The 22,966-nt window shown below is 42.7% G+C and overlaps 1 protein-coding gene across 7 annotated transcripts in view; it reads right to left on the bottom strand.

Annotated features, from left to right (window-relative positions):
- Nucleotides 1–22,966, bottom strand: part of DGKG (diacylglycerol kinase gamma) — a 200,826-nt gene that overhangs the window by 144,943 nt on the left and 32,917 nt on the right. For 4 of the 7 annotated variants that reach the window (XM_070406626.1, XM_070406627.1, XM_070406631.1 and 1 more), the window contains exons 1-3: nt 19,087–19,156; nt 9,544–9,709; nt 5,760–5,836 (exon numbers count right to left, since the gene is read on the bottom strand). In XM_070406626.1, coding sequence (XP_070262727.1) covers nt 5,760–5,836; nt 9,544–9,697 — 231 coding nt within the window. In that variant the 5' untranslated portion in view covers nt 9,698–9,709; nt 19,087–19,156. Of the gene's footprint in view, nt 1–5,759; nt 5,837–9,543; nt 9,710–19,086; nt 19,402–22,966 lie in introns of those variants that run through there. The other 3 variants (XM_070406629.1, XM_070406632.1, XM_070406630.1) reach the window with 1 other exon arrangement.

Genomic DNA, 22,966 nt, shown 5'->3' with positions numbered 1-22,966 from the left:
CCTTCTTTTAACCTCCATTTCTTCTTCAGAATATTGTGAGTGCTGGGCTAGGAGACCTCAAGTTCTAAACCTCAACTAGCTTCCTCCCTATACCAGCTCCTCTTCCTGCAGTTTCTGTTAATGTCAATAATGCCATTATTCTCCCAACATCCCAGGCTCAGCTTTGAACTCCCAGTAGTCTGAGACTAGTTCTTGTCTCTCCCTTCTGTCTGCTGTTCTTTTGCAATGTCTGTCGCGTCCAGGTCTGCTTTTGTCCATTGCCCATCTACCACCACCCTGACAAGGGGGCCCTTGCAGGACCCACTGACCCTAATTTCAGACTTCTGTTGCATGTATCCTACCTGCACTGTGGCAATACCTCTCAAAGGCTTCCTTACCTCCACCTCCATCTTCTGGCCTTCCCATCTTATCCTTCCTTGCCAGGTTGACCTTCCTGAAGCACAATGCTTCCTTACTCAGAAATCTCCATGGCTTCTAATTGCCCACAGGAGAGTTGAGATGGGTTGTCTCCAAATTTTTAAAATTATGTGTGCACCCATAACATTTTTTTCAACATTCATAACATTTTGAAGCAAAACATTTATCTTTACTTATAAGTTATATACATGTATGATGTGCTCCTCTATTTTACTTTATAAATCATACACAAAAAAGAAATTAGATGAAATAAAGATAGATGTAAATAGAAGGTCTAACATGTAGTATTTCCACAGTACAATGATCTCCTGTGTACTCCCTGAGTCTGGGATTCACAGCCCTCCCATAATCCCACTCCAACCTAGATCTGTAGTTACTTCAAGCTCTGAGACCATTCTGGTCTTTTCTCCTATTAGTGCCTTTGTGTACCTCCACAGGCTTTCTACCTGGATCTCTGTGTTCTTCTCTGACCAACCCGCCATGCGCTTTGCATGAACTGTTTCTGTTTCTACTTGTTAAAACTCCAGCTATCCTTTAAGGTCTGGTCCATATTCCACCTTCTCCAGGGGTCCTGGCATGACCTCCTGTGCCTGAATTGCTTTACTTTCCCACCTTGGTTCCTGTTTTGGGACACTCGTATCTGCTGCCCTCTATTAATGTATAGTTGTCTGTGATATACCTTTGTTCCCTGACTAGATGTAGAGATCCTAGAAGGTAGTGAAATGTCTTATTTCATCTCTGTTTCCCCATTACTACCTAACACAGTGTTTCCTGATGGGTATTTTAATGAATATTGGATTCCTAATTGGTACAGTTGACTGTCATCAATTATTGTGGGGTCCATTCATATATAAACTGAGTCTCCTAAGTGCTGGACAGCACTGAGGAACACACCAAAGAGTTAAGCATGGTCCATACCTTCAAGAGATTCAGTCATATATATTTATATATATGGTAAAGGTATTGAAATAATTCTAAAACAGGTCAACAGTGGTGAGTACCATAGGAAAAGAATGAACAAAGTGTTTCAACAACTTAGAAAACAATAATGAATGAACACATGTTCGATTATTTATGTTCCTATCCTACGACAGAACAGGGTGGTATAGAATAAGCCTGGAAACACAGAGCATTCACATCAAAACAGTTCAGAGGAGACTAGATCTTCTCACACCACTGAGGCTTATAAATTCAGTGATTGTCCCCCCACCCCCACCCCTTAGCTAGTGGCAGAGTAAAACCAAAAGCCAGATCTTCTGACACCTAGTCCAGTGCTCCTGTTACTGTATCTGCCAGAGGTCCCAGTGCTGACATCATGTTCCCTGCCACTCCCTCTAAACACCCCAATTTCAGTTGCCAACAAATATGACTCTGTGCCATTGTCAAAATGACACCTGGATTATGAGAGAGTGTGTTCTTTATGAGCACAGGCCAGATTCAGAGTAGCTGTTAGTAAATATCTGATGGCTAGAAAGTGGCTAGGTACTACGTCCAAACCTGATAACTAATTGCTATGCGGCACATTGGCAATTCTCTGATCCCTGGAGTAACATCATAGCCTCTGACATTGTTCAAGCCTGTTACCCACCCCACCAAAAAAATTCCTGCAACTTTCATGTAAGGCCTGATCCACATGCCATATAGCTGGGCAATAGTTGCTGCAACCTGTGTAAGGAGAGTGTGCTCATTCTTACACTGGTCAAGAAGGGAAGGGAGCTAGATGGAGCGTTTACTGTGCATCGGGCACTTTACATGCATGGTCTCCCTTAAGTCCAAAAACAATAGTGGGAGGTGGGACTGTTACTGCTCTTTGTGGATGAAAAAAAAGTCTGAAACATAAATAACGTGCTCAAAGTCATAAAGCGGTGTCAGAACTGATTTGTGTATAGGTGTGTCTCAGCTTCAGGTCACGGTGCTACCAAGCCATCGTGTCCCTTTCATTCTGATGCTCTTGTCACTTCCTGACTGTCTTCAGCTGCACTCCGCTCTCCAGAGAACCACACAGTGCTGATGGGCCAGGGCACGTTGCGCATGGCCAGGTGCAGCCCTGTCACTCTACAGACTTTCATTCCCCACTTCGCTCTGCTAGTCACCTGACCCTTCCCACAGCTAGCTTGTTTTTCGTGGAGACATTTTAGCAGCAGTAAGCCATCAAGCTTAAGAGAAATTAAGCCCTGTTGTTTCCCCAACCCCATGCCAGGACATTACACCTATTAGAAGTCAGCCACACTGTGAAGGGGAATGAAATCAGAGTGACAGAACTCCCCTGGGACACAGCAGTGCTGCACATACAAAGAGTGGGGGCCAGCATGATGGCGGTGGGGGTGGCAGAGTGCTCATAACAGCCGAGCTGCTGCTCCCTGCTTCTGAAAGCTCCTGTGGCCTTCACACCCTGGGTGGCCCTGACCAAATTGTTCCCCTCCCACTTGCCAGCTTCAGGGCGGACAGGTTGATTAGCAGCCCCCGCCAGGCTTTGTTCCTATGTTTTTGGAGCTGGGCTGGGAGTGTGTGGGGGGAGGCTGAGAGTTCTTTGTTGGCTCTGCCATCTTCCCCGCATGGCTTCTCTTCAGGAATGTCTTTTGAAATGGTGCATACTCAGTCTTGCTTCAGTTCCAGCAACCTTCCTCTGGCTTTCTTCTCTTGATGACGAGTGCATTTTATCCAACGCCCCTCCCAGATGTACCTGGAGAACATGGGCTCTGTGGATTCCTGCCCAGTGCCCGGCAGAGATGTTGACTCAAAGTTTGTTGAAAGGGTGACAATATGAATAAGTGGCCAGCCTTTCCTCAAGTTTGCCTGGCTGATCGGTCACTTTTCTGCAACTAGCCCTCATAACAAGACCCAGGAACAGGGAAGAAGTTGAGTTGAAAACATTCTGGGGAACTGGGACAGAAGGGGAATAATGATGGGTGACATTTTTAAGTGTCTTGTCGAAACTTTAGACACTTTGCAAACATTATCTCATTTAATCTACTATCTGCAAACTTCAAGGTCCTTTTTGTTGTCATTGTTATCTTCAGGTCACAGATGAAACATTGAGGCTCAAAGAGGTGAAATACTATTCAAGGCCACATTGCTGGTTGGCAGCAGAGGTAGGGGTCTAACATAAACCCCATGTGAGTCCAGGGTCATGGCTCTTAAACTTGACCCTGTCAGTAGGAAGTAAGTTCCAGAAGGGAGGAACTGTGCTTTCTCATCTTTATATGTTCTGCAGTACCCAGCACAGTGCCTGGGTGTTCAAGAAATGTTAGATGAGTTGAATTTGAAAGTGGGAGAGGTCTTGCATTCATTTATTTATTCAACAAACATTTGCTGAGTGTCTGCTATGTTCTGAATACTCTTCTGGGCCCCTGAGACACAGCAGTGAACAAATAAGTGTCTATACAGAGATAGACAAATAAGTGAGTTACATAGTGGGCCAGATGGTGAGAAGTACTACGGAAGAAAATGAGGCAGAGCAGTGGGAGAGAGAAGGTGATATTCACTAAGAAAATGATTTGAGCCAACACTTGAGGTGAGAAAATGAACAATGTGTTTATCTGGGGGAGGAACATTCTAGGAAGAGGCAAAAGCAAGTGCAAAGGTGCTGAGGTTAGGGCGGCCTTGGCTTATTTGACAGCATCAAGGAGGCTAATATGGCTGGAAAGGAATGAGGAGAGGAGAGTAGCAAGAGATGGGGACATAGCATAGGGGGAGCTGCAGATTGTAGTGACCTTGACTTTTATTCTGAGTAGCGGTTGGCGGGGGGAGGGGGGGGGACCATGAGAGATTATTGAGCAGAGCAGTGACATTATCTGACTTAAGTTTTAGCAGATTGCTCAGGATGTGTGTGAAGAGTAGACTTTAAAAGTCAAGAGAAGAAACAGGGAGCCCAGTTAGGAGACTATTGCAATAATCTGGGCAGAATATGGTGATGACTCAGGCCAGGGTGGGAGCACTGCTAGTGGTGAGATGTGGCTAGATTTTGGGGTATATTTTAAATGTAGAAGTGACAGGGTTTGCTGGCGAATTGGATGTGGGATGTGAGAAAAAGAGAAAAGTCAATGATGACTCCATAGTTTTAGGCTGAATAACTTGAAAAATGGAATTGCCATTTACTGAAATGAAAAGACTGCTGGGAAAACAGGTTTTACAGGAGAAGATCAAGGAGCTTAGTTTAGTGCATGTTAATTATGAGATACTTATTTGATTTTTAAACTAGGAGACTGGTATCCTGCAAACCAAGTGAAGAAAGTGGAAGAGAATTTGGCCAACCATGTCCAAATATACTTCACTCAACCAATTCTGTTGAGTAAAGTAGTGATTGAGTTTAGCCACATGGAGATCCTTGGCTTTGTAGGTTAGTGGTTTCAGAGGGGGAGTAGGGGCTACATGCTAATTGCAAAGCTTTCAAGAATGTGGGAAGAAGAGAAATTGAAGGCAATGAGTACAGACAAATCTTTTGCACAGTAAATGATTTTCTATAAAGGACAGGAAGGAAATGAGATAGTAGCTAGAGGGAGAAGTGGAATCTGAAGAACATTTTTAATATAGGGGAAATATATTTATGAGAAAAATAAAATATATAGAAGACTGAAGTGAAGGAAATAGAGGTCAAAATAGATAGAAGATAGATAGAAGATAGATAGATAGATAGATAGATAGATAGAGTTGCTGAAGCAATGCCTGTCAATAGATCAAAAGAGGATAGGATTGAGTGCACAGTAGAGAGGCTAGAATTAACAGCATGGAGATTTCATACCTTGTTACAGGAGAAAAGGTATGTAGGTGAGTACAGATCTTATGGAAGATCTCTTCTGACTATTTTCATTTTTTAATATAAATATATATATTTATATATATATATATATATATATATATATATATATTGATTTCAGAGAGAAAGGAAGAGGGAGAGAAAGATAGAAACATCAATGATGAGAGAGAATCATTGATCGGCTGCCTCCTGCATGCCCTACTGGGGATTGAGCCTGCAACCTGGGTATGTGCCCTTGACCGGAATTGAACCCAGGACCCTTTAGTCCATAGGCCGATGCTCTATCCTATCCAGTTAGGGCTGTTTCCATTTTTTCATGAAGCAGAAAACACAGTGGTTAACTGAAAATGAGGAGGAATAAGAGATTTGAGAAGAGAGAAGGTATGATGTGGTTTATAGGACAGTGGGAGGGTGAATGGACTTGGGAAATGTATAATTCCAGGTAGCACCAATAACTCACTTGAGACAGGAAAATATATGTTGAGTAACAAGTTATTCAATGTGAGCTAAACTTCCAAGAGGAGAAAAAATTGTAGAAAGGCTGAATTATGGAGCTTTTAAAGGCTTGAAATGAAAATTTTCTTACCTCATGTGAGTCAAATTGTTTGAGGCTTCCACTCTCATTAAATTCGGCCAAGACATCCTTTATCTTCTTGGAAGAATCTGGAGAAACAGAGTCCACATGTGAAACACTGGTGAACAGCTGGTGGGAGATAAGCCAAGTAAATTCTCCCTGTCTAACCTTGGTTATGATGGAGCAGTCCCTCATTCCCAGGACCATACGGATAAATGTCACCCTACCCTTCTGCCCTCTCATTTCTTCTCTTCCCCCCCCCCCCCCAGTATATTCTCTCTCCTGCTGTATGAACTAGCTTACTAAAACTAAAACACAAGTCGAATCAGGCTATGTCCCTGCTCAAAAACCTTTCAGTGGCTCTCAGTTTTTCTAGGATAAAGCATAATCCCCTTATCTTAATATATAAGGATGTGGTAACCTAGTCTATTTCTTAATTCTAACCTTAGCTTGCCATGTTTCAGCCACATCAAACCAAATTTCCAGAAATCCCCGAATAAACTGTGTACGCTTCATGGTATTTCTTCTCTGTATTGAAAAGTTCACTCAATTCTCAACACTCAGCTCAAATATCAGCCCCTTTGTAAAGCATTTCTTTACCAATCAATTAATCATTCCCTTCCCTGGTTCTCATGTGACTTGTACATAACTCTGTAATAGCACTTGTCATATAGTGTTATAACCATTATTAGCTTGTTTATCTTGCCCATATCCTGCCTTAGTTCTACACTGAGAGCTTCGATGGGCTAGTGAGTCTTTGCATATCATACCAAAAACATTTGAACAAAAATTTTAAAACATTTAAATTTTTGTTAATTAAATAGGATGGGTGGGCATTAAGCCATGTGATACTCTGTCCTTGGTGCTGAAACGGGGACTCAAGATTCATGAAAAATAGTGGTTTAAAAAATTCTGCTTTCCATAGGAAATAAAGCAGAATCTACTGTAGAAAATGGTGGATTCTTTTGATGGAAAGGTTCACAAAGAAATTAGAAGTCAAGAAAATAGAGTCTATAACTGTTATTATAAATACATTCTGAGTGCATCCGGTATAGTTACCAACACTCTAGATATTGAAGAAAATCAGGTTTGCTGTGCTCTCCCTGTTAGGCAGTATTCTGGATAATTAAGAGCTTTTTAAGCTCCACTACTGCCACTATTAGACATCTGAGCAAAGGGCAATGTCATTAGAAGCTGACACAATGTTCCTTGGTGTTCAGGCTCTTTGTACAGAGCTCTATGCTCTCTTGGGCCTACGTAAAGTAGACATGCTCGTGGGCTGGGATGTTCTCCATGGCATTGCTGATTTGGATTCAATCAAGCACAAGTTATAATCATTTCAAGATGGAGACATATTGAAATGCCACAGGAAAATGCTGCTGATGCCTAAAAATGGACATTCTTTCTGAAAGTCAAAACAGATGTTGAAAAACTAATAGCTCAGTGAGATCCAGGCAACAGATGCCATTGGTTTGGACTGCTTCCATTCAATTCAGAAAACACTTTGGAGAATAAGATGCTGTAAGGTACTGTTGATGAATTAGTCAGGGAGATGATCTGAACCACTGTGGAAATAATAGCTTTCCTTTATTGGAGACCTTTACTGCATATTATCATATACTATCCCTTACCAATCCATACAAATTTGGTAATATTTTCTCAATTTACCCATGAAGAAACTGAAATTCAGAAAAATTAAGTCACTTGTCTAAGAATCAGGGTTTTAACTCTGGTCTAGTCTGGCTCAAAAGTAAATATTGCTTCCCAAACATTTGCTAACACAAGGAAAAGTGTAATTGATGCTTTAGCAATAATATGAAGCTCTAGAAAGCATGTAGTAGAAGAAGTAATATGAGTGGGGAGGAAGTCAAAGTAGGATGAGAGTGGTGTTTAGAATGAAGACTGGGGATACCCTTTGAAGAAGGTATCATTTGAGCTGGGGTGTAAAGATGCATACGTTTTGAAAGGTGAACATAAGGTGGAAAAGGTATTTACAGAAAGGACAGGGTATAAAAATGTGGAGTTGGGCATCACATAACATTTAGGAAAAGTTAAAACTAGAGAGTAGTTTCAGAACAGATTTGTGGGGGCCAGATTTGAATGCCAAGTTAAGAACATTGATTTAAAACTGTTAAAATTTTTTTGAGTAGTGGAATAATATAACTGGGTCTCTGTTTCCTAAAGGACACTCTGGCAACCAAATGAAAGAGAGTTTAGAATTAGGCCAGAGCTCAGTTAACACCATACATAAATTATATTCAAATTATTTTATGAGAAGCTTAATTATTTCTTAAAACCCCTATATTTTAGACTCTATTTTAATGGCAGATTTTCAGCTCAGCCAGAGTGGCCAAATTAATAAAAGTAAATTTCAGAGCATGAGTCCTCTTGGTGTGAGAGTAGTATAGAGCCAGTATTTTGATTGAGGACAAGAGAGTAATTTTACTTGAATTTATACTCTTGATTATTGTCACATTTTGTAGATTCCATAATTCATCCTAGCAGAAATTCTTTGGTTCTAAGGGCTATTGATCTAATTCTGATTTATATTTAAATGGATGAAATACATATCTATATGTAGATATATTTATATGTATATATATATATATATATATATATATATATATATATACTAATATATAAACTATATATACACATGTCTCACACACATATATATGTTATACATATATACACATTACACAAACATATATTCATCATATGTTCATATTCAAGTACACAGGTTTTAAAAGGGATAAAGAAGTATTATTTTTAATTTTCTAATTACTAGCAAAATAAATAGTAATTTATAATTACTAGCAAAAAATATAAATAGCAAAATAATGCAAGATATTGCTGGCTCCTTAATTTCCCCAAAAGTTCTTCCTCATCCCACATTTACTTTGTCTTGTTTTATGACTTTATAGCAGCAATGCCTTTCCCTTTAAAAAGGAGAAACAATTGCACTGGTGGGGTATCTCCCAATATGCCAAGGTTGTGGGTTCGATCCCTGGACAGGACACATACAAGAATCAACCAATGAATGCATATATGAGTGGAACAACAAATCTCTTTCTCTCTCTCTCTCTCAAATCAATAAATAAAAATTTTAAAAAAGAGAAACAATCTAATTCTCAAATATGATGCCTGTTACTTTCTCTTAGATGTCCTTTGATACTTTATCACAGTTTTCTTCTCAACAGATTTCTGGACTGGGTTTCTCTCTCCTGAGGAGTAAGTGGGTACTGCTCCATTCGGTTTCATCTTACCACAGTTAGAAACAATGAGGGGTTTCTTCAGAGCACTCCTATCTTACTCAGGCACCACCTGTGGGCCAGTAGCACAAGCTCAGTTGGAACTCCCATTCAAAGCCTGCATGATAGCACCACCACCAGACTCAAAGGTGATCAAGCTCCACTTCTAAATGTGCAAAGTAGAGCCATGCCCACCATCCTTTGCAACAATTCCTATTTTGTTGAGTACTAGACATTGCCCTGGTCACCTTGTATATTTTATTTAAATCTCCACAATGACCCTCTAATGTAATAATGACCCCTATTTTAGAGAAGAAGAAACTGAGGCTTGTGGACTTTAAATGATCCTTTCAAGGGTGCACAGCTAGAGAGTGGGTGACTGTGATTTAGAACATATCTAATAATGTGACACAGGAACTGGATTCATTGGATACATAACACTGGTAAATCAGAAAGTAAGGCCCTACCGCTGTGAGAGTGGCTCTCAAACCTGGCTGCACCTTAGAATAAAAAAATCCTATAACACATTGAAACCGAGGTCTCACCCAGACCAATGAAGTCAGCATCTCTTGGGGGACCCAGGAATTGGTATATTTGAAAGCACACTTCGGGTTCCAATGTACAGTCAAGGTTGAGAACCGCTGTGCAACGATGGGGTTTTATTGTGAGATATAAAGATTGCCGTAAGTAGCTGAACATACTGGATAATTCCTGCAAAAGGAAAGCAAGGAATCACTCTGATAAATCTAAAATCACCATGCTTGGAAGATATTCCCTGTTGTTTAAATGGACAACACTGAAGAACCCCACCCAAAAGGTCAACTTATTCAAATACTTTGCAAGGTGGGGATACGTTTTGCATTAGCCCAAACTGGCAGGACCATCAACATGCAGTTTTACCCCAAATCAGGAATTTAAAGACTCTTTTCTGTGATTAAGGTCACTGGTGGTAACAAATACCCAAGGAAGTTCCAATCCAAAATTGCCTCTTGATGCTTTATGTGCCAAGAATTCTGGGACCTTAACCAAGCACTTGTTCCTAGTGTTTGAGCAAATTCAAAGCCCTTCTAAGGAGAAAATATGGCCCTTCTCACAGGCACCTTTGCTGCCACAGTCGCATCGGACAGGGATGCCCTCCATCTGAACAAGCAGGCAACCAGGAACTTCAGTGTGTATAGTTTATGTGCTACCTACACCAGAACCCAAATCTTATGGACCATCTTCCAATTAAGAACATTGAGCATCTGAGCCTTATCAGACCACTAAACTTTGAAATAACTATAAATCAACATTTTCAAAATGAATCTGAAAACCCACAAATGAGAATGAGATTCTAAGGTACATGGTAACTCTCCTCGAAATTCTCTAAGAGAGACTCAAACTGTAACATGCACATGAACTGCCTGGGGATCGGGTTTAATGCAGATTCTGATTCAGTAGGTCTGAGTCCAGGCCTGAGATTCTGCATTTCAAATAAGATCCTAGATGACTTTGAGTATGTAGGTCCGTGGACCTCACTTTGATGAGGTCTTAAGCAACACTCCTGTATATCTGTGGCTGACTAGTAAGGCTTGCCTGTCACCACACAGAAAAATCATCAATAAAACAAATAAGCAAACGTGATGAGGAGGCTAGAGAAACATAGTCTACAGTTTGAGAAGACCATAAATGACTCTCCACCCATGGAGAGAAAGACACAGGAGCAAGGGGAAAGAAAGTTGGTACATGAGAAAAAACAAGCAATTAGATTTTCCTTCTTCTGGGGAAGGCTGAGATGTCTAAGTTTTCTAAGTACTCCAGGTAGTCAAGAACACAGTGAGATGCACAAAAGCAAGAATGAGCTTTTCCAGGAGTCCTGGAAAGACAGAGATGCCAGGGCCAAGAGCATTGCATCCACAGACCCACCTTTCTATCCAGGATGAACGGGCCCAGAGCAGAATGTGGGAGCATGTGTAAGAAGGTTCAGCTTCATAAGCATGCACACCTCCCAGTTATACTTCTTTTCCTGTTCACTGCTTATCCCCAGAATGTAGCCCATTGCCTGGCATAACATTGATGCTCCATGAAGATTTGTGAAATAAATGAGGGCTGAAAAAGGGATTGGGCTTGTCCTATATTCCCAGGAGCATAGGGAGAAAAGGTAGACCAGTAGTTGTCAACCTTGGCTGCATGTTAGAATCATGTGAGGAACTTTAAATACCACTATCATCTGGGTCCGATGCCTACAGATCATAATTAAACAGTCCAAGGGCGCAGGGTTATGCGGGATCTGGGAAGGACATTGGAAGTGTTCAAAGCCTCCCACTGCAGTTGAAGGCTGAGGACCATTGAGACCCACCAAGCTAACAACTGGGGGAAACCTCTCAAAGTGATGGTTCTGCCACAGTATTATCTATAATAATAAAAGTGTAATATGCTAATTAGACCAAACGTCCTTCCAGACAAAGCTGGGGCTCTGAGGGAAGCCTGGGTCCTGGGTGCCTGCCAGTGGCCAGAGGGAACCCTAGGTCCCGGGTGCCAGAGGGAAGCCCAGGTCCCAGGTGCCAAAGGGAAGCTGGTGCTGGCAGCAGGGGGAAGAAAGGCCTACTCTTGCATGAATTTTGTGCAACAGGCCTCTAGTATATAGAATAAAAGAAAAAGACTTTACATTGGAGCAGAGGGAATTGTGGCTGAAATAAGAAAACCCTCTTTAGGATACTAAGATTTTCTCATTCAATCATAAATTATCTGAATGACTGGTATGACTTATTTGTGTAAGTAAAATTTGTATTGCTAGCAAAATTTCCCCTTTTCTCCAAATAATGTGGCCTCATCAGTCATATTTCAGGTGAATGTGGAGGAATGGATCAGACAACTTGTACTTTCTTGCAACTAAAATTGTGGTCCCTGGGTCACCAGCATTAGTATGGCCTGGAAGCTTCTTATAAATGCAGAATCTGCCTGGCCAGTGCTGCTCAGTGGTTGAGCGCTGACCTATGAACCAGGAGGTCACGGTTGGATTCCCAGTCAGGGCATATGTCTGGGTTGTGGGCTCGATCATCAGTTGGGGGGGGGGGGGGCGGGTTGCAGGAGGCAGCCGATCAATGATTCTCTCTCATCATTGATGTTTCTATCTCTTTCTCCCCATCCCTTCCTCTCTGAAATCAATGAAGAAAAAAAAAGAACGAAAAAGAAAAGAAATGCAGAATCTCAGAACTACCCAGACCTGCTGATTCAGAATCTGCATTTTAACAAGATTTCCAGGAGATCACATGCACATTCACATTTTACAGCCATTGTTCCATAGAGGTCTCCCCCTATCCATAGATTCTGTGACTGCTTGTGGGCAGAGTCCGAGTCATCACTAATAAAGAGAGCCAGTTGTGTGAAAAAGATGTGGGTGAGAATGACAGTGGTTATCCTTTCCAAGATGGAAGCAAGTGGATATGGCCAATTAAATAGCAAGGTTTCAGAGAAGCTCACCTAGAGCCTCACATTGTTCTACAAGTCAGTCCTAAACATTTTCTCTGGCTCCCATATTCACACTGACAGGTTTGGATTTTGAGCTGTGAATTACATACATCTACAAGTCAGGACCTTTGCCTTGCTTTGATATGATTTGAATGAAATATATTTCTGAATAGCACAATGTACTGATTCATTCTCTTTAAATGTATTTTAAAAATTTGCTCTATTGTAATTGAATTGGTATCTATATTAACCAATGTATGGTTGAGGTTAGGCTCGAATGGATACATTTCTGTTTAATTTGTTAGAACTAAATTGAAGCAAATTGCATCTGACCTGGGATTGAGAACTTTGGTTCTAATTCTTATTCTGACACTGACCTTCTAGGTGACCTTGGGCAAGTTACTGGGGTCTTCTGTACTTAGTGTTCTCACTTGTATAATGGATAGGAGTTGGATTTAATGATGGCTAAGATGTCTCCAAGTTTTAAAAGGTTTACAAAATCAAGCAACCACTAGCTGATATAAGAAATGTTTGCTTTAATTTCTTAGAGAATTAAAACTCAAAATTGATACTCTATCATTTTTTTTCTTTTATGAATAAGCTGGTAGTTTCTGTTTTTGAAAAAATAATTGAAAAAAATGGATGAAAACTCCCCTCCACCCAAATATCAGGATTAGAAGGACAATAAGCCAATTATATTTCTGAAGCTGTTAGGGGAGGTTCAGTAGGAGGAATCCCCACATGCTCATGTCCCCTGAGGTTGAAAAGCAACCTGTTTAAGCATAGAAACTACATATTGTAAGGGCTATTGAAGGTCATTTAAACAACCAGGCATCTAATGCTCTAATCTCTTCTGTAGTGTCTGTCTCAGCCAACTCAGACAGTTCTAGGGAAAGGAAACTCACCTGCTTTTAACTCAATTGTGTTTCTTCTTGGGCAGGTTTGACCACTGGGAATCAATGTATTCCTTACTTTAAAGTCTTTCTTTCAATGGTTTCATCTCATTAGTCCTAGGGCTACTTCTTGAAGGCATTTCAAATTAGCTTAACACCCCCTCCCTGCAATAGTACTGTAACTATTTTAATACACTTTTCCTTGAGTCTGACTTTCTCCAGTACATATGCATAGTATTTTCAGCCACTTCAGGCTGGGATCCCCCTCACCATTCTGGTGGCACTTCTCAAACAAGTTCCAGTTGTCCATATTCATGGTAAACCCTGATGCCCAGAAATAAATTCAGTTCTCTTGAGAGGTCTGATCAAGGCAGGAGAGAATGTGGATATCAGTTCGCTTTACTAGACACTATGAGTCTATTAATACATTAGAGGCCCGGTTCATGAATTCGTGCATGGGTGGAGTCTGATCGGCTGGGCAGCTGGCAGGGAGGGGCCTTGGGTAGTTGTCAGGCTGGTCCTGTCCCCTGGTCGAACTCCAGGTTGAACTCCCAGTCGAGGGGACAAATTGTATATTAACCTTTTATTATATAGGATTCTAAGATGACGATCAGTGGTTTGGGTAAATAAAATAATGTATATGTATATTCAAAAGAAATCTCTGCAACCACTAAAAACCAAGCTTTTGAAAAGTGCTGCATGATACAAGAACACATGATGCATTATATTGGGTTCTAGCTGGTCTCCGAAGATGGCTGTCATCAATCTTCCCCTCCCTGTGTGAGTCACTCTCTCAAGGGATGTGGAGTCTATTCCTTTATGGCATTGAATCTGGGCCAGGCCTGGGATTGCTCTGACCAATGGAATGTGGAGAGAGTCCCTTTCTCTCCTCACATTCTTGCTCTCTGAATGGCCTTCATTTCTATTTTTTTCTTTCCTCCTGTCCCTACACAAGTATTCCCAAGTCAGAGCTATAGCTCAACCCTCATTTCCACCCAGGTCCCTCTGAGCCCAGGTGTCAAAAAGGCCTGGCAGCTGCTGCTTTTATGCTCTTGGAGCCCAAGCCACATGTAAAAAGTCCAGGATCCCCTGCTGGGAAGAGAGGCCAACACAGAGAGGTCCTGGGAGATAAGAAAGTGCTTACAGAAAGAAGCCCCTTGGAGGATCACCAAGGCACCAGGATGTGAGGAATCAGCCATGCTGGATCATATGAGGCATCCCACCCAAAGCCCCAAACAGTGTGGAGCAGGGACTAGTCATCCCTGCTGTGTCCTGTGCAAACTCCTGAGTCACAGAATCATGGGGAAAAACAAAACAGTTGCTTTAACCCACCAAGTTATGAAGTTGTTTTGATGCATCAATAGATACTTTAAACGTGTTGTTAGGGTGAAGAAAACAGCATACAAATAGCCTAACACAGTGGTCGGCAAACTCATTAGTCAACAGAGTCAAATATCAACAGTACAACGACTGAAATTTCTTTTGAGAGCCAAATTTTTTAAACTTAAACTATATAGGTAGGTACATTGTTATTAACTTAATTAGGGTACTCCTAAGCTGGCCTTTGCTAAAAACGTCCTCAATCTGATTGAGGTACGTTCGCTGAGGTCGACCCTTTCCAACCCTCCCATCCACACTCGTCTTGTATACTTGTTTCGCCTATCTCCTTTCGTTTATCTTCTCTATATGTCCAAACCATCTCATCATACCTTTCTCAGTCCTCGACACTACATCTTCTTTCACTCCACAACGTTCCCTAAAATTAACTTAATAAACTTTACTTAAAGTTTTAAGTCAACTTTGCATTGTACGTGTGCACCCGCACGTGGTATTTGTGGAAGAGCCACACTCAAGGGGCCAAAGAGCCGCATGTGGCTGGTGAGCCATGGTTTGACAACCACTGGCCTAACATATAAGATGCCCCCCAAAAATGTATATATCACACTTTGAATAATTATAAAGGCAGTGTTTATTAAAATACATTTCATTTTCAAAATTGAGCTATCAGCTGTTAAAGTGTGTATACATTTTTTGAGACACCCTGTATATACTTTTCAAAAATATATTTTTATTGATTTTAGAGAGGAAGGGAGAGGGAGAGAAAGAAACATCAATGATGAGAGAGTATCATTGATCGGTTGCCTCCTGCAGGCCTATACACTGGGATGGAGCCTGCAACCCAGGCATGTGCCCTGATCAGGAATTGAACCATGACCTCCTGGTTCATAGGTTGACACTCAACCACTGAGCCATGCCAGCTGGGCATCTTTAATATAATATTAGTGGTTACCATTGGGAGATGGGATTATGAGTACCTTTTAATTTCACCTTCTGGTTTTTCAAATTTTGCACTTGTTTTTATTTTGTAACAAAAAAATGTCTTAGTATCACATTATCTTTTTTGACAAGTATTTTACACTACTGATTCACATTAAGCTTCCTGCCAACTATATGTATGGGTATACATATATATGTGTATACATATGTAATTAAACATCCTATATAATAAAGAGGTAAGATGCAAATTGACCATCACTCCAACACACAAGATGGCAGCCCCATGTGGTCAAAGATGGCCTCCCCCATGTGGACACAAGAGGGCTGGCAGGGGAGGGCAGTTGTGGGCGATCAGGCCAGCAGGGGAGGGCAGTTGGGGGCAACCAGCCCTGCAGGGGAGGGCAGTTAGGGGCAATCTGGCAGTCAGGGGAGTGGTTAGGGCGTGATCAGGCTGGCAGGCTGAAGCAGTTAGGGGCAGTCAGGCAGGCAGACAGGTGAGCGGTTGGGAGCCAGCAGTCCTGGATTGTGAGAGGAATATCCGATTGTCCATTTAGGCCCGATCCCACTGGGCAGTTGAACATCCCTTGAGGGGTCCCAGATTGGAGAGGGTGCAGGCTGGGCTGAGGGACACACACACCCTGTGCACAAATTTTGTGCACCGGGCCTCTAGTATAAAATAAATACATATGTTTCCAAGGGCAGTTTTAACATGGCTTCTCCTGCGATAAAAGGCCACTAAAGAAGGTACAGGGTTTATGCTACACAAACAGAACACACCAAGGCATCTTGCCTTAAAATTCTTGGGCTCTCCCACCTGGAAACCCTGGTGGGAAAAGTTACCAATTCTCAGGCTGTCCACTTCAGTTACTCTGCTATTGTAAAGCTCCTGTGTAAGTGGTTATGGAAGAGCTGTTGCTATGGCAATGCAATCTAACTGAATACCAGAATGTGTCTAAAATTGGTACAAGTGCCTTTTTCAGGGATTCCTCTGAGGATTAATCATTTTCCAAGAACTAAATCTTTTTTCCCCCATCTCCTGTTAGAACAATGGTGTCAGAGCACCTCACCCAGTTCTAGGACAAAATGACGAAGGGTCTGAGAAAGACAAAGCTTGATGGTTGAAAGACCAGAACCACAAAGGAGCCATTTCCTACCAGATACTCTGATCTCTTTGCACCCCCTGCCTCTTGGATGGCTTTGTCACCTTTGGACCCCCTTTGCCCCTTAGCTGCCTCAACTAGTACTGTTCGTTCACTAGTTTGTCTTGCTGGGTTTTCTCTGTGTGTCTCCTACGAACTCTTTTTCCTTTTTTGACCCCCAGTGGTAGGCATGCACTATGTCCCAATATCCATCCTCTCATTTCTCTCCTCACATTCTTACTCTCTGAAGGGCCTTCACTCCTATTTTTTTCTTTCCTGCTGTCTCTACACAAGGATTCCCAAGTCAGAGCTATAGCCTAACCCTCATTTCCACCCAAGCCCACCACTGACCTTCCTGGGGCCCACAGGATGTCCCACTTAAAAAGCTGCAACCCCCAGGATGGGGTCCTATTTACTTTTCCACTTCTTGCCCAACTTCCCCCACACCACCCACCAACATGAACTCAAAGTTCCCAGCCTGGCAATTGCTTGCAGCTTTTTTTTTTTTGCAGTTCGTGAAAGCTACCTTGATGACTGTCTTACTCCCTGTCTTGCCCAAGCCAAGTCCTCTGCCTGGAATGTCCTCCCCGTCCTCCCTCCTAGTAGTGTTTCTGGAGTCTGAAAGCCTCCCCTTCAGGCTGAACTAGGTCTCCTCCTTTGTGCTCCCCACTCACTGGTACCTGTCATACTGAACATCATTGTTTAAGTCCTGTCTGTCTTCCCCCACTGGGCTTGGAGCTCTTTACAGCAGGATTGCGTCTCATTCATTGCTGGCTCCCTGGAGCCTGGCACATACAAATGCAGAAGTAGACGTGTCATTGTCATCTTATAATCAACATTCCCAAACCACCCCACCAGCCCTGCATCCTAATGTTGCCATTTCCCACAGATTCACAGGTATGTTTGCTGGCTTCCTTTAGTTTCATTCCTCAAGGACAAGCCTTCCCTTTGTGCTTCTTATTCATCCTGACAGGGCCTGGCACTTTGCTGCCTGGGCCTGGTACAGAGCCTGGTACAGAGCCTGGCACAGAGCAGACTGAATTGAACGGAGTTTACTCTGGAGGGCAATGCCTTGCTCCTTGTCACTACATTACATAGTTTCTCTAAACCCATTGAGGGGTCAGACAAGAGGCCATGGGCTCCAGGGTACCAGGAGAGAGAACTTCTATTGACCTTGGGAGCATATGGGGTGTTAGGTTTAGGTGGGGGAACCATAGGAAGACCATCTAGTCCAACCCTCTCATTTTGCACAACAGGATGCTGAGACAGCAAGAGCCAGCGCTGGCTCTGAGCCTGACCTTCTGACTCCCAGACTAGTGCTGTGGACAGGGCTGTCTATCCTGGGGGAGAGGGGAAGGCTGACAAAAGGGCATTTGTAAGATGACCAGGGTAAGATCTGTAGGGCAATTCAACATGCTACAGGCCTAGTGATTCACAAAAGCATCCAGATAATGAACGTGAGGGAGAGGTGATTAGTACAAAGGGGTGGGGCCTGCAGTGCAGGTAAAAGCTCTGTAAGACTATGAGTGGAACATGGGTGCCACACGATATCAAGGGTGATAATCATAATGGTCACCACATGTGCAGAGTGCAATGGTCAGCTGGAGTTCTGCCACAGTCTGGGGAGATTCCTGTCACTAGTCAGGATTGGCAGAGGCCTGGGGGGTGTGGGGCACAGCTGTGTGCCGAGTGTGAATATGGGTGTAGCCACCACTGTGTTTTGCTGCACAGGAATTGTTCCTGGGTGCAACTACTGCAACCAAGAGCCCCACTGGAAAGTCCAGCCTTTTCCAGAACAAAGTTAAGAAAAAGACATGCATCAGAATTCTGTATCTTATTGGGGGAAAAAAATTGAGTCCAAACACAAGTATATTAGAGCACATGATTAACATTGTAACCATACAGCCTACAGCCCTTCAAAATTATGTTATGAAGAGGTTTCAATGATCTGAGGAAATACTTAACGATATTATTTTAGGTGAAAATTGCAGGCTGAAATAAAGATATATTCAGGAACTCACCATGTAGAGCAATGAACACAGAAGGAGTATGTCCAAAATGGTCATTGAGTTTAGCTGTGATTTTTTTTTTAACCTAGTCTTTATTTTTTTCTCCTGCATATTCTAAATTTCTATGCTGAGCATATATCATTTACAGAGTGTAAAGATAATTGTTTTATTTATTTTTAAGACACTAATTGTGTGCTTATAAGAAAATATAAGCTGTCAGGTTTAACTTCATTCTCTGTGGCTTTCTGCTCTGCTCTCCAGAAATGTTCTCCCCAATCCAGAGGAAGTCCCACCCCAGATGGCTCAATCCATTTACTCACATTCTGAATATTTCTGGAGTTGGTCAAATTCTTCTGAAGTGAGGGAGACCCAGCGTTCTTCACTCATCTTTAAGCTGGGTATGAGCGCTTGAGGCTGGGGATGGAGTTTTGTTCACCAGGGTGAAGCTGAGGCCCAGCCCAGGGCCTGGCTCATTGCAGGTATGCGATGGACAAGCCCTCCGGGAGATTTCTCGAGGACCAAAGTGTCTATGGCAGCAGTGGGTACCTTCCAGCAGATGAGCGAAGACCTCTGCTATTCCTCAGGGAACATCCTTCCATCTGCAGTCAAGGTAAATCCAGAAACCCTTGCTCTCCCTGGGCAGAAGTAGAAAAGGCATTATGAATGAGAGTGCTGGAACACATAAGGCATCTTTTCTTATTTAAAAATCCCCAAATTTCCTTTGCTGGAAGACTTTAGGATGGGATGGTTCTCAGGGGAAGGATGTTTCCTCATGGAAGCCTGAGGAGGTCATGGAGACAAGACCAGCACAACCCCAGACAGGTGTCTGACAGGTGGGGATAGGTGGCCTGTAGGAATAGGTAGCCATACTTTTAAACTTGGAGAAATTTTAAATGTCTCCTATGAAAGGAGGTTGTAATGCCTCAGGCTGCTGGATGCCTCATGTAAGTACAAGGACAGTAGCCTCTGTGGGGTGATTTGAAAGGTGAGCCATTCTCTCCTCCACTGACTCTAAATCCCACCTTAGAGCTGCCCACCTTCCTCTGATGAGTCACTCTGGAAATGCAAATAACCCCCAAGCCTGGCTTACATCCTAGTGACTGAAGCAGCTCTCTTTCCTCTCAGAACCATAAAAGAAGTGATTAGAGGGCAGGCCTGTGGGCCCAGTGCAGGAGATCCTGAAGGAGGAGAGGGAGATAGAGTCTGACAAACACTTTAACATCTTATTCTCTGAGCCTCTCCTAGCACCCTGGCTCCCACCGTCAGTCATTAAATCAGTGTAGTGGGTTGTGAAATGAATGTGGTGAGCCAAGACTAGCACTTAATAACATAGAATAGCAGAGAATGGAATGGAATGAAATGAAATGGAATTGAAAATAAGACTACATCTCCTGCCCTGGCTGGTTCGATTCTTGGTCAAGGACATGGACCTGGGTTGCAGGTTTGATCCCCAGCCCTGAGTCAGGGTGCATGTGCGGGAGATAACCAATTAATGTTTCTCTCTCTCTCCTTCTCCTTCTCCCTTTCACTCTGTCAACAGGGGAAAATATCAACAGGGGAAAATATCCTCAGGTGAGGATTAACAAAAAACAAACAAAAAGAGTACATCTCCTTTCAGTTATATATACATGTGTATAATGATCATAATGTAAAATATACTTCTTATTCTCAGTTGAGTTTTAAAAAATGTTGGAAAGCCACCAACCAACCTAATAGGAGGAGAAATAAAGACCAGTGTTACCAAAGAATGAGCCCAGTTTCAACAAAACAGGATCCATCATGGAGAATCGGACTTCAAGGCAGATCTGGGGAGCCTGAGGCACATGAGAAATGGCAGAGGAGCTGGAGGAAGCCACCCCATGAGGAGACAGATTTGTACAGTTCTCTGGAAGAGTAGACCTGGAAGGCTAAACTAGAACTGGAGGGAGATTTGGGCTCTGTAAAGACCTTCCATCAATCAGAGCTCTCCAACAGTAGGTGGGAATGCATGACCAGGGAGTGAGAAGCCTGCATCCAAGTTGTAGTTTCTCTCATTAAAAAGTCCAAGTCTCTCCTGAATCTACCAGCCAACTGGATTCCTCCTTGGCACCTGCTCTTGCCAAGGTCCCCAGTAACCTCATTGCCAAATCCAACAGGCACGTTGCAGGCCTTCCTTACTTCATTTGCTCTCTCTGCAGACCTTGCCATGGCACAAAACAACCACCTTGAGCTTCTTTTATCTTTATGAGTGTTCCTCCTCAGTCTCTTCTGCCTCTCCTTTTGCCATCATTATATATCGGAGTTTCCAGAATCCCGTCCTGAGCCCTCTCCTCATTCTACATCCCTCCCCTTAGGACTCTCATCCTCCTCCACAGATTCAGTGACTCCCAGGCATGCTTCTCTAACCTGCACTCTCTCTTCACTCTCATCTGAATATCCAGCTGTCACTGGGACTCCCCTGTATATCCCAAGCCATTCCAAATTGGCCCTTTCCCATGCCCCCCACCTGCCTCTCCTCTGCATTCTGGTTGTGCCCTGAGAGGAACCAATACTCAGCCTGAGCACCTCCCCCTTCCTTTCCTGCCAACTCTGGGCACCAGTCCCAGAGAGTGACTGTCCACTGTGTGTTCCCTCCTCTACATCACACCAGCTGGTCCATTGACCCAGACCCTCGTCTTCTCTCGCCTGGTTTCTGACAACAGCATCCTGCTGCTCTCCCTGCCTTGGGTTTTGCTCTCCTCCCCTTGGTTGGCTCTAAATTGCCAACCAGATCATATCTCTCTCAGTAATAAAATTCTTCAGTGGTTTCTATTGCCTATAGAATTGGATGTAATCTCCTTTACATGATACACAAAGCTCTTTATGATCTGGCCTCTGATTTTCATTTCAGTCCAAAATTGAGGGGTAACCTTTAAAAACATTTTCCATCATACCAGGGAATTTAACATTACAACTGGTATTACCACTACTGCTGAACACTTATTTCTCACTGTGCTCTATGCTTTACATCTATTATCTAATGTAGTCCTCACGACAACCATGTAAAAGAAGCTATGCCTCCTCCCTTTGAGATGAGGAAAATGAGGCAAGGCGTTTAGTGGATATGGTGAGGGGAAAGTAGGAAGCCCAATGCTTTTGTGTAAGAATGCTTCTCTGATATGTATTCTGCATACTTTCAGAAGCATAGCGCTCTAAGAGGGCCCAGAGACACACTGCATGAGAGAACTACATGAAACTCAAAATCAGAAGGCAGGAGATCTGAATCCTGGCCATGACTCTTATAACTATTTAACATTAGACACATTTTTTGTTTCTTGACCCTTGGTCTCTTTATCTTAAAAATGGGAATGCTAATTAAAAACTTCACTGAGTTAGTGTTATGGTTAACTCAGATAATATATGCAAAAAATCTACCCCCCAAACCCTACCTAGCACAATGCCTATCATACCATGGGCACTCAATAAATAATCATTGCTTTCATCCTATTACAAATACAACACAGCAATATGACTTAAGCAACCAGGTGAGTGCAATTGGGTACAAAGTCTTTATGTACTTGATTTTATCCTGCTCCAGGTTGTTGTAATTTTGTAATTACTCATCAAACTTTTATCCACTAGTTTAGCATTCACTGATGATTTTTGACAGGATTAATTATTACTATGATAGTGAATTTCTAATCCCATTGTTCCTTTTTTATTTATTAGTTGGGATTCTACTGAGGAAGAGTTTTCTCCATTACTTCTTTATATCAGTTTATTTATACATTTTAATTTATACTATAAATATTACATATTGTATAAAGAACTATTAACTACTAAAGGCCCACTGCACTAAATTCATGCACTCAGGGAGGTTGCTTAGCCCGGTCTGCGCCCTCTTGCAGTCCGGGAGCCCTCAGGGGATGTCCGACTGATAGCTTAGGCCCGCTTCCTGCGGGGCGCACAGTCGGACATCCTTAGCGCTGCTGTGGAGGTGGGAGAGGCTCCCGCCACCACCGCTGCGCTCGCCAGCCATGAGCCTGGCTTCTGGCTGAGCGGCGCTTCCCCTGTGGGAGCACACTGACCACCAGGGAGCAACTCCTGCATTAAGCTTCTGCCCCTCTGGTGGTGAGTGTGCATCATATCGACTGGTCGTTCTGCCATTCGGTTGATTTGCACATTAGCCTTTTATTATATAGGATAAATATAATATATAAGAATATAAACAATGTATAAATA

The sequence above is a fragment of the Myotis yumanensis genome, unplaced genomic scaffold (assembly GCF_028538775.1).
Source record: "Myotis yumanensis isolate MYYU_CA2020_CCGP unplaced genomic scaffold, mMyoYum1.0.hap1 SCAF_2, whole genome shotgun sequence".
NCBI classification, from domain to species: domain Eukaryota; kingdom Metazoa; phylum Chordata; class Mammalia; order Chiroptera; family Vespertilionidae; genus Myotis; species Myotis yumanensis.
This window is presented reverse-complemented; position numbering and strand designations above follow the sequence as displayed.